The 14,939-nt window shown below is 45.6% G+C and overlaps 1 protein-coding gene across 2 annotated transcripts in view; it reads left to right on the top strand.

The window, feature by feature from the left end:
• Positions 1-14,939, top strand: part of LOC146208422 (pleckstrin homology domain-containing family G member 7-like) — a 142,658-nt gene that overhangs the window by 70,665 nt on the left and 57,054 nt on the right. For both annotated transcript variants that reach the window (XM_084593665.1, XM_084593674.1), the window contains exon 2: positions 4,910-4,977. In XM_084593665.1, the coding sequence (XP_084449791.1) occupies positions 4,910-4,977 (68 nt within the window). The remainder of the gene's footprint in view (positions 1-4,909; positions 4,978-14,939) is intronic.

Raw genomic sequence — 14,939 nt, 5'->3', positions numbered from 1 at the left:
TAGGCACTGTTATTGGAAAGAGTTTCTTCGCAATTCCGCGACCCAATGCTTACGAAGCGTCTGTATTTTCCACACATATGAAGTGGGCGTTGTAGACTCAATGCTTCCCGAAGTTTGTGGACCCCTCATGTCGCAAAAAAAAAAAAAAAAAAAAAAAAACACCCATCAGCATCTTCGGGAACTTGTGGGAACAAAGCAGCCGGAGTAAGGGAACGATTATAGTTATAAAGAATAAAGAAAACTTTTTTTTTTACTGAGTATGCATATTAACCTTATGAAATTCAACGTGTTCTCTAGCGCCTGGCCAGTAATCTGTTACTATGGGGTCTGGAACTCATTTTTTTTCTGGGGTTTAATCTCTTTGCGATAAATCTGCTGCATATGCACCATTCGAGACTCTACATTTGCCACTCATTCAGACAATATTGTGTGCAAACAAATATATGAATGGAATCAAACAATGAACAAAATATCAATTCCAAGTAACGAAACCAAACCCCCACTCAACCTAACCCGCTAATAAAGCGCTCAAACAGTAACTCACTTAAAACGTTAAAATACAGAGGAAATTAACATACCCTTTCATGTTCTCTTTCGTTCACACGAGCAGGCGCTATTTATTTCAATGTTTTGTTTTGTTTAATTTTAAAAGGGAGGCATGGTTCTTCATCTTAGAGACCAGATTAAAATCTTGACTAGTAAGGTATGTTTCCTGGATTACTCTTGTCTAGCACTTCATCGCCATCATCATCAGCACTGCCCCATGCCTGACTACACCCACTACAAAGCGAAGACCTCTCTCATATCTCTCTATTTCACGCGATGCTGTCCCAGCCGCATCCATTGATACCCTCAATCTTCCCAGTCTCATACGCCCACCTGGCTTAATGCGGCCCCCTGTTCGCTTGCCTTGCCTTGGAATTCAGTCCGGTCGCCCTTAGTCTGTCATCGGTGATGTTGTCTTCGCATTACATTGCCTGCCCACGCCCATTTCTTTTTCTTCATTTGCAACCAAAATGTTACTAACTCGCGTTTCTGCTCCGATCCATTCTTCACGCCTCCTGTCTCCTAACGTCGGTAAGGAGGGGGGGGGGGGCGTTGTCAGCACAGTTTTTCAGACCCTTCAGGTACAAAGTAGGAAACCGCAGCTTATGACCGCATCACTCAGCGCACTGAAGCAGTGCGTAATACCACCAGCCATTGACGTCCCATTGACGTCCCGTCATCCTGCCTCCATGAGTAGTTTCGGTGTCGCGCGGCACACTGTGACGAGAACTTTCACCGCAACGTTTCCGCGCATCCGAAACTGTCATGTTTTCTTCACAATTTCTGTCTGTCTCGCGTACATAATCTGCTTCACCCTAGGCGACAGCTGCCTGGACTCTCAGATATCTTTTCTGACGGCGCAGTATTGTCTCACTACTCGAGACTTGGACGAGCTGAGAACCCCGAGTGTCCTTCGAGCCTGTAACGAAATTACGAAGCTGTGTCAACAGGCGACCCGTTCCCCGCGGCTTTGTTTCCCCATTGGACGGGGCGCGGCGAAATGTGAGGGCTTTTGGTGACCCTCACGTGTCAAAGAAGCTCTCATGGGTCTCCATCAGCATTGTGTGTGTACGTTTGAGTCCCAAGAATCCGGAGCCATTGAACCCTAGCTCTTTCCTATTCCTATTGTTGATTCCATTTTACGAGTCCAGTACAGTACGCCCGAGTTCTCTCCGCCGTACAATTATTAGACGCAACACTTTTGACTCGCTTGTGATAGGTTATACTAATCTGGTGAAGAAGCAACATTTTAAACAATAGACGCAGAAAACTTCTGCGTATATCAAACGGTTATTGGAAAACAGGCGGTCAGTTTAAAGTCGAGGAATCATTTTGGCAACAACTGGCTGTGACTGGGACTTTGTCTTCGCTTGACGAACGCAACCGCTGCAGTTCTGCCAGGGCAGTTTTATCATGTAGTCAAGGGTTCGACGAAAGTTCGTCTGGTCAGGCATGGTAGTTGAGTAAAAAGAGTTTCAGTCACTGACCAAGTAAATATGAAAAAAGAAGACGTTTCGGAACCCCTACGGGTTCCTTGATCACAATGAGGCGGACAAGGCGAGGGAATGGAAATTTAAAGGCGAAGCTGGTGACGTAATGATTGTGAATAAATTAATGGCATGTTTCCTGTTGTGCGATTCATGATTCCGGTTGTCGTCTGGATGAAAGATGACTCAAGCAGCAGCCGCGTTATCAGATTGTTTTCTTTAGCTAAGATTGTAGCATCATCCCAGGCAATCATCATCCCAGGCTCCGGCCATTTACGGACTACCCAAGGTCCACAAACCTGGCGTTCCCTTGCGACCCATAGTAGACTTCACCAGGTCACCGCTGCAAAAACTTTCAGGATACCTGCACAAAGTACTGAGCCCCTTAGCAGGAAAATCTAGGACACACGTAACGAATTCTTCGGATTTTGTTGAAAAACTTCGTAGCTTGAAGTTGGACGCAGCTGACGTGATGGTGTCCTTTGACGTAGTGTCCCTGTTCACCAGTGTGCCTATCGCTCTAGCCATCAGCACGTGCGAAGAAGTGCTCCGAAGCGACAGTGCTCTCGCTGAACGCACACCCTTTGATGTCGCCGACCTGTGCACATTGTTGCGATTCTGCCTAAGCAACACTTATTTTACCTACCACTCGAAGTTCTACAAGCAGACAGAGGGTACGGCAATGGGTGCTTCAATATCTGTCACCACCGCTAACCTTGTTATGGAGGCTCTGGAAGAAAAAGTTCTCGCCAGTTTTACGCCAGCCCCAAAAGTATTCTACCGTTATGTGGATGACTGTTTTTGCATCCTGCGAAGAGAAGACACCTCTCGATTTCTACATGCTTTAAATTCAGTGGAACCGGTTCTGCAGTTCACTGTCGAGTTCGAAAAGCAAAACTGCCTACCATTTCTCGACGTGCTTGTGACCCGAAAAAACCATGACCTTTCGTTCACCGTGTACCGCAAGCCCACACACACTGGACGTTATCTGGATTTTAACTCGAACCATCCAATGGCTCACAAGAAGTCAGTCGTTTCTTCACTTGTAACCCGGGCCAGAACGATCTGCAACGACCAAAACAGGGAGTCCGAGCTTAAGAAGGTACGGCACGAGCTTCGCAAGAATGGATATCCCACGCATTTTATTTCGAGGATTGAGAAAACTGTTTCGCAACCAAGGATAACCACTCCCAAGACTTTTTCGGCCAGCGCAAGGATCCCTTATATGCGTGGTGTTAGCGAAGCTCTTTCCCGCGTATTTTCAAAATATGACTTGCGTATTGGACACGTGCCGACCTGCAAGCTTCGCAATATGCTTGTTAATGTTAAGGACCCCCTGCCTTCTGTTCAATTCCCTGGTGTGGTTTATAAGATACCATGTAGCGAATGCAGTGAAGTTTATATCGGTGAAACTGGGAAATTCACACGAAGATTGAAAGAACACCAGCGTGATGTCCGGAACAATAAGATTGCTTCAAGTGCACTGGCAGAACACGCGCACAAGACGGGACACCAAATTGCCTGGGATGATGCTACAATCTTAGCTAAAGAAAAGAATCTGACAACGCGGCTGCTGCTTGAGTCATCTTTCATCCAGACGACAACCGGGATCATGAATCGCACAACAGGAAACATGCCATTAATTTATTCACAATCATTACGTCACCAGCTTCGCCTTTAAATTTCCATTCCCTCGCCTTGTCCGCCTCATTGTGATCAAGGAACCCGTAGGGGTTCCGAAACGTCTTCTTTTTTCATATTTACTTGGTCAGTGACTGAACCTTGAATATATCTGAATATATCAGTGACTTGGTCAGTGATATATTCCTCATTCCGCCCGGCTTACAACTGGACCGAGACGTGACGCCTGTGCAGTGCATCGTGATGACGTAAAGACCTCGGCCTCGAGGAGGCGGGGAGGGAACGTGTATAGGTATCGAATCGCGTCGGCTTCCCTAGAGCCAGCTGGATAAAGACATTAATTTGATTTGCAATGTATCTGCTTACCTCCGCATAAGTTACTGGGAATCCCATTGCAAACGAAACCCATCCAACACGTTAACGTTCATTGCACGAAACTACTACCGTACGTTACAGAAGAGGACTTCTGGCAAATACTGCAGTGTCATCAGCAACATTTGAACAGCGTATGTGCGAAAACCCTCGCAAAAGCCTTGCCTGGATTATGTCCGTGGTGCATTATAGAAATATTTCTCGTACATGCCTTGATAAGCATCCCTTTTCCCGCGATCTTGATTTGAGATTTTGAACTGTTGTCATCCCCTTGAATGGCGTTTGGGTCATAAGAAAGTTGAGAGACTTTTATACTAACTACAGAAAGAAAACAGTACCCAAGCATGCCATAATTCCGTTCATTACGAAATGGGCTTTTGTCATTTGCTAGCTGGGGAAAGGTTCACGTTGAAATCAAACGAAGACTTTTATCCCCTTGTTACATTAACCTAGAAGATACCGCCAGCATTATACAGGCTTAAATGTCCATAAGGGAAGGTCATCATTGGCCACCAGCAAATAGATCAATTCGTTTATTGAAGGCTTGCGATGAAATGAAAGCGAGATATTTATTCTCTTTTCAGCCTTCGAAGCGAGCAGCCAGGAGGCAAGCGCTTGCACCGTCGATTTCACTTGCTCATGCTCACAACGGTCGAATCATAAATCATTGTGCCAGTTCATACCCTTCGTTCTTCTATCGCTAATAGAATGCCGAACCCCCGTTTCCGAGTGCCTTTCTGTACCTACCGTTTCTGTCTTCGTAGAAATAGCCTTCCGCTGAGGAAAAGTGGTACATCACCAAAGCTCAGTGACCGGTCTAAATGGCTTTCTCTTGATGACGTCCTCTTTCTCCTTTTACACAGGGCTTGGAGCTTGCCGGGACGGCAAGGCAGCCTACCTTAGCCTGCCATCACCCAACCTTCAGACAGAGGTAAGGGGAACCATCTCTTTCAACCTGCTCTCGCACTCATGGGCTCTGTTCACGCCTCACGCTTGACCTTGCGAATGGCCTTGGTCCGGCTGGCATCTCCAGGCCTCTATCAAAGGCCAGCATACTTTGTCGACTGCCCATAAAGCCATCAAGTTCAGCTTTCTTTTTAGTGATGATGATGGTTCTATGACACGCTCGAGCATTGTCGAATAGTCGAGTATCGTCAACCATGCATCGTCACTTCTCTGTCGGTACAGTGGCGAACGCCATATAGCTGAAGAGAGATATTCTGTTCCAGTTGTGAGGGAACGAGAGCTGTGAGATCCTCAACGAACAGTTTGATAGTTAAGTCCTAATTCTCCTAAAGAGTGTGCAGTCTGGCCTATAAAATGTTTGCTACGCTTGCTTCAACCATATAAAATAAATAGGGTATGTTCAATGATTTTCCCAATGTTATCTACAGGAAAGGCCCTACTACACTTCATCCGCCGTGGAGAAGAATGCCAGGAAGCGAAGCTTTCATACTTGCTACTGTTACGCATAAAACGTAGATTTAGCCGTATACACAGTCTGACGCTTCTCGAGTCAAACCTCAAAGAATTGTTGTTAAAGCTTCATACCAATCTAAAACCGAACCTTTACTTCCCTTAACCTTAACGAAGTGAAAAACGTAATATTCAAAAGTAATATATTCTGCGCACTAATGAGAGAATTACGGCAGAGTTTCCTATTCCGACAGAGTATTAATCCACATGCTTCTAGACATTCAAGCAATGGGCCCCGTGCGCTTTAAGAAACTCGCACAGATCGCGATACCACATTTTTGCTCCATTCCTAAGTCTTGAAATGCTATAAGAAATTATTAGGAAGCAGCCACGCGATTGAAAGGATTTATCCATTTTGTTGGGGCACTACAAAAGCGAGGGCTGAAACGAAGAAGGACAGAACAAGTGCTCACTATCAACTGACGAAATTTACATAGAAAGCAAAAAAAAAAAAAAAAAAAGAGCAAACACAAAGAGCAATAACACGTGACATGCGCAGTCCAGATCATGTCAAAACGGTCGATTCAAAAAGGCACTCGAAACAAGTTAAACCGCATCAAGGGAAAGTGCATACTCAAGATATTTATACTCTCAGTCGAGTAATAACAACGAAGGCGAGCTCACACATTTATCGGCTGCCTTCCTTATCCTAAATGTCTCCATAATCTCTCGCGCTGTTTTATATCTGTGGCTCCACAGAACACGCGTTTCTTTTAGCAGTGGGGTGCATTTGCGACTGCTAAGTCCCCGAACCGCCATCAAGTGATCTAGCATGTTCACGAAGGCGCGCGTTTAGACAGCGTCCCATTTGTCCCGCATAAATCCGCTCACAGCATAAAGGAATAGAATAAACCACCCCGCAAATTCCGCTAATGGATCAGAGCGACACCACCTACACTACTACAAGGCCTGCGCAAGCTGATGTGACGTCATCGTAGTGAGGTCGTACTGAAAGTCGGCTTCACCCTACGCGGCTGCGTTTTTTATTATTCAATGCTGCTCTGGAGCTACCTCTTGAAATTTTTAGTGCTACTAGCGATGAAGAATGTTATACTTCTGCTGGGGGAGTCTACTCCAATTAGACTCAACTACACTCTGCCTGTCTCATCTAATATTGCCAGTCCAATCCACCTCGCAAATGTTTCAATGGTAGAAATGAAGTTGCGTTTTCTCCTTGATTCAGAGTTACCTTAATAAACATTAAGAAAGGCACAAAATTCATCTGAGAGCACATTTATTGTTAGATTAATAGATAAAGATGAGGGCGGTGGGCAGAGATATTACTCAGAGCGGTGACCTTGAGGACACTCGGTGTAGCTTGTCGTGAATACGCGGTCGCTTTCCCGGAAGTGCTGGTCACAAAGCCGTAATGTAAATATAAAAAGGCTGCTTAAGCTGGGAGCAGTGATTGTCATGACTATATTAACGCAGCGAGCAGCTAACTCGGTTTTAAACCGGTCATTTACGACGGCAACTACGATCACGTGGCCACTAGCGAAATAGAATTGTTTCCATTAGAAAATAATTTAGGTTCCAAAACAAATTTGTTTCGCACTCAAAACAGGGTGAATGCTACTCGATTATTAGCAGCTGTGCTGTCCAAATTGTGTGCTCGATATGGGCACGCCTACGCTTTAATGCACTGCGCTAAATGAAATAATGGTGAATAGCAGCACGAGTATTAGGAAGCAAACAAGAACGCTTTCTTACCACAGTGCACTTCATCGGTAATAAGTTTTTCCACGGCACATCCTTTGTCCACATTGCATTTTGAGCCGAGTCCGACGGAAACTTGTACAATTGCGCTTTGGATCCATTGGCACAGTTTGAGCGACAGTTTAGCGCACAACAACACACAGATATTGTAGATACCTTGCTCGCAAGCGCCTGTGCAGCACGGATTAGGAACACAGCAAACACAGGCTGAAAACACGCACACTCGAGTCGAGTCGTTCCACACTGCCTTGCTTGCGTACGCTTGCGCTCGGCGCCGCCGATCTATCCCCAGATCTCACTGTCGTGACGTGGGACTAGTGGAAAGGGGGACTTGCGCTAGCCTTCTCTTAGTCTAGGGGGTGTTGATCAGATCTTGACTCACGCCGCACCCATTCCTTCTCTCCCGCGGTTTGTTATGCCTCTCAATGGCAGTACAGGTGCAGATTAGGCCGTTTGTTTTTTGCCGAGAACACTAAGTTCACGTCGTAATGTCTGGCTACCTTCTTAAGGCTATGAGAAACGTCATGAACTTACGGGACAGTGGAATTTCCTCGCTCTTTATTAGTCTAGGGGGTGTTGATCAGAGTGACTCACGCCGCACCCATGCCTTCTCTCCCGCGGTTTGTTCTGCCTCTCAATGGCAGTACAGGTACAGATTTGACCGAGTTTGTTTTTTGCCGAAAACACCAAGTCCACGCCGTAATGTCCGGCTACCTGCTTAAGGCTATGAGAAACGCCATGAACGTACGAGACAGTGGAAAACCTTTTCCTTTCCTCGCTCTTTATTTCCAATGCCCTTGACCATAGGCTTAACTTCCCTTCTTGTAGGATCTTCTGCGCTGCCGCAGCCATCACAAAATATAGGAACCCTGCGTCTTTAAGTCTAGCCACCTGTTCTGAAAAGGCGTGATTAGTCCGATGGGAGCATGACTTGCTTAGGGCCGACTGTAATGAATTTGATGCAATGCATTGAATTATACAACTTAGAATATTTGTCCATGATTTCTGACTTGAGCAGTTTTATACTATGTGCAACGAAAAATCGCATGACACCACCACCCCGACGACGACTATAAAAGTAGAAATGTCTTCGGGTCGAATTCCAACAAGCCTGCAACAGCGGCGAATTAAGGGTGGGGTGGCTGTCCACCCAAAGCGAAAAGTAAATTAACATGAAAGCCACGCAAAATCCTAGTGTTCTTGGCCCTAAGAGGACCTAAGAGACATTCTATGCGCAACAAAAAATCGCATGACTCAGGTTCGAACGCTGCATGACGTACGGTCGCGTCACAATTTCGATCTGCATGACGGGGAAGGCAGGCAATTTTAATGCGAAAGCGTTCAGACCTCCCATGCCATAAGTGCCGTGGTCAGAGCCTGTTATCAGAGCTTGTCATCAGATTGTATCCGCACGAAGTGACAATCAAGCAAAAACATTGTGTCACCGCCAGGAATCCGACCACCATCCGAGCAATCGGCTTCCTTCGCCCGGGCACGAGAGCACTATATTATCACCGTTTTTGTTTTCTTTTTCTTTAGCATCTGTAAAGTCGATGTTGGAATAAATATTATATGATATGGTATGATATGATATGATTTAACCTATGTGAATAGGCCATACACATATGTCATTTGGCCGAGTGCGGCCGAGGTTCACTATCGTAGCGTCGCTCGAATCCACCAGGCGGCGTGACAGAACTCGCAGTGAAAAATGAGCACGATAGCTACTGCTACCAACCAGTTTGAAAGGGGACGCTCCTATATTCCATCCATCCATCCATGTTTTCGCATTATTCTCCTAAGTAGACAGTAGACTTAAGCGCACTCTTGGAACTTATTGGTCACTTGCTTTTGACAAAGGCTGCACCTTAATATCGGGCAACGGTGTCAAGCCCATCGATGCGCATGCGTGCTACCAATGCCCCTCTCCCCGCTTCTCGCATTTCTACCTCCCCTCTCAGAGGATCTAATCAGATATGCCTGGTTATCTTTCCTTCTCTTTCTCTTCAGCCTATGGGCACGCACATTACTATCATGAATAAATCATTCATTCATCAACTTCTCTCATACACACGACAGGTTTTTGTCACCTAATAGACATATGCCACAATGCTACTCTAAAACATAAAAATATTTAACAAAACAAACTGCGCTTGAAACTTTCTCTTAGTAGAACATCCACTTCGATTAGTGAAAGTAAATTTTGAGTACGACAACCAAAAGATTCGGACTCATGAACAACTTATCTATATCTGTCATAAAACCGTCTCAAGCACTTGAACCTGGCTTTTTATTATTATTATTATTATTATTATTATTATTATTATTATTATTATTATTATTATTATTATTATTATTATTATTATTATTATTATTATTATTATTATTATTATTATTATTATTATTATTATTATTATTATTATTATTATTATCGTCTAACTGCTCCCAAGTCTCCGTGATCCTGCTGTAGACAGCCTATATTATACGGCTAATATTTAGCAAAATTATTCTAGGTGCTGCTGTGTCGCCTTAGACATTTTACAATCAACAAAGTACTAAATTAGTCACTGCGCTGGCGCATAACCTCGCATGGTAAAGGACTGTGTATACGCCGAACTACGTTATTTTATTCCTTTATCTGCCTGATTTTTCTTCCGGGTTCAGCTTAGCTCGACGCATTCGAATCAAGACCGTGAAACACTATCCAAGATCGAAGCCCTACTTAACAAGTGCCTGCCCGCGAATCGCGGTCCGAATCTCAATTGAGTTTCTCATCGACCACGTGTGTGACGAACTTGAAAAGAGAGGTGGGGGGGGGGGGGGGGGGGGTAAAACGACCACGTCCGCACAGAAGCGCCAGTCTCGGTATGGCCACGGCTGCGAATTCCACTCCCTGCTTGTGCCCTCTGGAGGAGCGTCCCTTTGACCGCTGATGAAACGGACGACCCGATGCCGCATGGCCGCACCCTCTGTTTGCGCGTTTCCTTCCGCAGCCGTCTGTTCAATTTCGAAGCTGCTGACTGCGTGTGCGTTATCGCGCGTTCTTTCCAAAGGCGTCCGTCTCTTCCATCACCGCTGCGGACGTGGTCCACGTACGAACGACAGTCGTCTTCTCCGTCTCGTAAAATGACGCTGCCTCTCGCAAAAAGCTGATGACGACGAGTAATTGCAGCGCCAGATTTCGACAACACTACAGGAGCAATAGTTACAGGACGGACGACGTTTTTTTTTTGTTTTTTTTTTTTAATCACCTATCGCGCCGTTAGCCTGTCGCCGTCGGCCAACGTTGACGCACGTCGGATGATTACACGCGAAGAGTTCGAACGGAGCAAGGCTGTGTTATTTCCATGGGCGACGCTTCACGCGTGTTTGCCGAGAGTAAACAGTTTAGGGCGAGTGCTTTTTACACCTTTACAAGAGTGCTTGTTCGACATTTGAACAAAATTGCACTGCGCAGAATAAAACCGACCAACAAAGCTACGTAAGAAGCAGAAGAGCACAGCGTTTCTTGTCAGGTGTGATGTCTCTCGTGGAGTGTCAAGAAAGTGCTGCCTCAATTTGTACCACGGGGCAATAAAAGAAAGGAAAAAAAAAAAAAACGAATGAAATAGAAAAGGTCGGCAGAGCCGAGGACAGGTTTAATAAAAGCAAACACTCCGTGTCCAGACTCTCCCGACGCTGACGTGGCATACATGCGTCAGCACCTACAAAGCTTCTTAGGAAGGAAAGAGTAAGGCTTTGCTAAAGTTTTTTCGTTTGATTAGCAGCGGACCGATGCAGCGGCGAAGGGTGGGAAAGCGGCGTGACGTCATCTCAGTGCTGTCGTAAACACAGCCGCTTGTTGCCGTTTTTGTATGCAGCGGGGCATTATGTTGTTTTATTTTCAGAGCTTTCAGCTTACTGAATCTACTTCACAGTGCAGTTTCAAGGTTAACGGATCCTACACGATCTGTTCCCCGCTTTTCGTTCAAGTTTTATTTTCCTTAGTGTCGTCGTTCTTGGTCCAAAAGCCAAATCTGCCATTTCGAAAAGTCTGTCCCGATTCCTCTGGCAGCTTCCTCTATTTTCCGCGGCAAGCAAAGGGAAGCGATGGGACAGTACCTGAGTGAACCTTGTGAGAGTATAGCGATATGTCTTACGTTGATAATACTCTGAGCGCCATCTTCGTCTCATTTTAACTTTCGCCGTTATTGCCACGGGCGCAGTATACCTTTTTCTGACATTCCCTAAATACTATAGTGATTGTCAGGCAGTCTGTTTTTTGCTCACTCGTTTTGTTTCTTTACTTGTATTCTTTTTTCTAAGCGGACGCTGGAAACGAACCTCTAAACCGCTAAAATGTCCGGCAGTCAATCGCTCGGTACAGGGAAGCGAGCGTGGGCATGCTGCTTGAGCAATCGATACTGGACTACGGTTGCATTCTCTGCTCGTTACTAGAATGGAAGAAAAAAGCCAGGCCGATTTGGGCTGCAATCTGCGCCGTTACCCTCCCGCCGACAGCAGTTCTGGTTAGAGGACTTGTATGCGCGAACGAACGCAGAGGGCGCGTGGAACCTACTTCCCGGGGAGTTCTGTAATGACTCTCGACGCTGCCAATGTATAAAGACAGCGAAAGCTTCGCTACAGATAAATGACAGACACGGACACAAAAGAGAAGGGACGGATTCAAATGCGTCGCGACCATTACGACGAGCGGGCGCAGCTAACAGGGGCGCTGATGGGCTGGCAGATGTAAACCCTTTTAAAAAGCCCAGATGAAAAAAAAAAAAAAAAAAAAAAAAAAAAAAAAAACAGAACAAACTCTAGACCCGTGTCAAAAATACGATAAAATACTCTCTAATTCTGTCGTAACGTCTGACCTTTCTGTAGTACATTTCTGTTGAAATTGCTGCAGATTTCTCTGGTCACAACAGGCTTTCTGACAAAAACGTCACAAAATGTTTGTTCTGACAACAGAAAATTTTTCGTTGCATTTTTTCCGACTGGAAAACAACAGGAAATTTTCTGTTGTTACGACAGAATTTCTGTGTGGTTTTAGACGGGAAACATGTTGTGACAGCAGAACGTTCTATTATAACATCAGAAGTTTATATTGTTACAACAGAACAGTACTACAGAACTACAGACCACGGAAATATACTACAGAAAAACTACAGAACTACAGAAAAGTCTGACGTAACCACAGAATATTTTGTCGTACTTTTGACACGGGTCTGTAGTTTTTTCCGACTGGGTAGGTTCGACTACAGTAGTCGTGGCTGCGGGAAAAATATTTCGCATCAACAATCACGCCCTCATCATTTTGAATGCCTTCTACGGAGCTTGATTTTGAGGAAGCTTGCCAAACGTTTAGTGGACACTTAACCAAGTCTTTGCGGATATATGAAACGACAGCTTTAACGGCCCCATCCGGACGGCACAAACCATTTGGCACAATGTAGGCACTGTATTGGCAGTATCTAGCCCACGGTGCAAGATATATTTACACCGTGGTCTAGCCCAACGTAGGACCATTGCACTGTCAACACAGCACCAATATTGGACCGATGGTTTACGTCACCTGAGCAGTCTGCGGCTCCCCTTAGCATAGTTATTAACGTAAGTATAGTAAGCCACTCCTTTACCACCGCTTCAAACATGCAGCATGAACGTTGCTGCGTAGCCTATGAGTGGGCGTGCTCGACTCGGAACCCAAGTGTTCCGGAAGGTTCCATTCCCATTTCACCCTCTCAACTCAAAGAAACTAACCGAGTTGGCAGCTCCTGCCATCTCGGCTATGACATCTCAATCTCGGCCATGGTCTCGTGCGGTCTCAAAACCAGCCGACCAATTAGTGCTCGGTCCCGACACGATAACACCCGCCCAAGCTACACTCATTTTTCTCTTAGGACGCCAACGACGGATCGTCTGAAGAAGAGGGCAGTGTTATAAAACGCTGTCGCGTCAAAACGTAAGCCTGGGTATTCCACGTGTGATCAGTATGTTGGATAAGACGCATATACAACAATGACTTACGAAACTGCTTGTTGCGCCATCTCTTGACATCGTTCGCCCGCTCAGCCTTCACGCATTGATTCGTCCGAAGTCATATCAGCGTTGTTTGAATTCCTCTTTTTATTACGTCTATACAGACTCAATGTGTTATCGATGCACAGTGGCAGACCTAAGAAGACATTATCGTCGGATTTTACGATGACTGTACTACGTCTGGATTCCAAGGGAAGGAAAGCGTAGCAGGGGGCGGCAGAAAGTTAGGTGGGCGGATGAGGTTCGCAGGGATCAAGTGGATGCAGCTAGCACAGAACCGGGTTAAGTGGAGAAATATGGAAGAGTCCTTCGCCCTGCAGTGGGTAGTCAGGCTGATGATGATGATGATGATGATGATGATGTATGTCTCCTCAATATACCTTTTAATTTTAGAGGTAGGAAGTCTTTAGTATTGCCGTTCTGCTCCTTCGTAGCTAGAGCAGCAAGGGTACAGAGTAAGAACTCACTTTTATGCTGCACAGCGACCGAAGCCGCATCTTGCTATGTCGGCCTGAAACCTTCCGTGGCCGTTTCACTTTTTTGACTTCATCCTCTGATGTGATGTAGTTGACACTTACTTTTTTTTTATTATTATACTCACACCTGCTTGGAGTCAGGTGACTCTGCAGTATTTTTAAATTTTAAAAAAATAATAATAAATGAGCACCGGATTGGAGCGAATGCTGGGCAGAGAGGTAAAGAGAGCACAGAAAAGCGAAATAGCGAACGATTCATTTTTCTTTTCTTTCGCTTTCCGGTCTGACCGACTATCGATCGCCGCATAAATGTTCACTTTAGTTTAACTATAGTAAGCAACAAATCTTATCTATGTTTGTGTATGCAGAAATCCTCCAAAGCGCTTATTCATTAAGCTGTCACGCTTAGTTTAGCTATATTTAGCTACAAATCTGATCTATGTTTATGTATACAGAAATATTCTAGAGCGTATATTCATTAAACCGTTACGCATCGACGCTAAATATCCAAAGGTCGAAGCCGAGCACTAATTTTTCCATTTCTTCAGATAAAAGAAAAAGGTCGACAGAACAGAGACAAGCTCTTCCTATCCGTCAGTTGAAAGCAAGAGATGGTAGCTAAAGCTCAGACTAGAACGCTCATTGTCGCAAGTTTGATTCCGTTTATCGCGCGACGGCCATTTGCGAGCGCAAAAAATAAACAAGCGCTGCAACCATCGGTCCGTCTCAGGCGACGCCTATCGTCACTTCTTCACAGCTTCTGGCGCCGAAAGTGGCCAGCGTTCCGGGTGCGTATTCCGAGTTTGCGTCGTTTTTAGTATCGTTATCTCCCTGACCTCGAATCATCTGACCAGTGGAAACACTGGAACCGGTGATGAGTTCGGTTGCCACAACTTCCGGTTCCGGCGTTTCCGCCAATCAGGTGACTCCAGGTGAGAGATAACGACACCCCTGAAAATGATAAGTCGGAATACGAACGCTACCTGGCAACCTGGCGTTGAAGAAACGAGGACTGAGTACCCGAAACTTCCGAAAATGGTAACCGCTTATACGTACGCTACCAAGTGAGATATAGCTTACCATGACCCTCTACCGCACGTGGGCGGGGCGCACAAGCTGACTGGTCCCGACGCGGCAGGTCTATGTGCCGACATCCAGTATGTGGCGCCATCTATCGGCGTCAAGAGGGTCTGGGCAT

This window comes from Amblyomma maculatum, chromosome 1, assembly GCF_055883805.1.
Source record: "Amblyomma maculatum isolate TAMU_Amacu chromosome 1, ASM5588380v1, whole genome shotgun sequence".
NCBI lineage: Eukaryota > Metazoa > Arthropoda > Arachnida > Ixodida > Ixodidae > Amblyomma > Amblyomma maculatum.
This window is presented reverse-complemented; position numbering and strand designations above follow the sequence as displayed.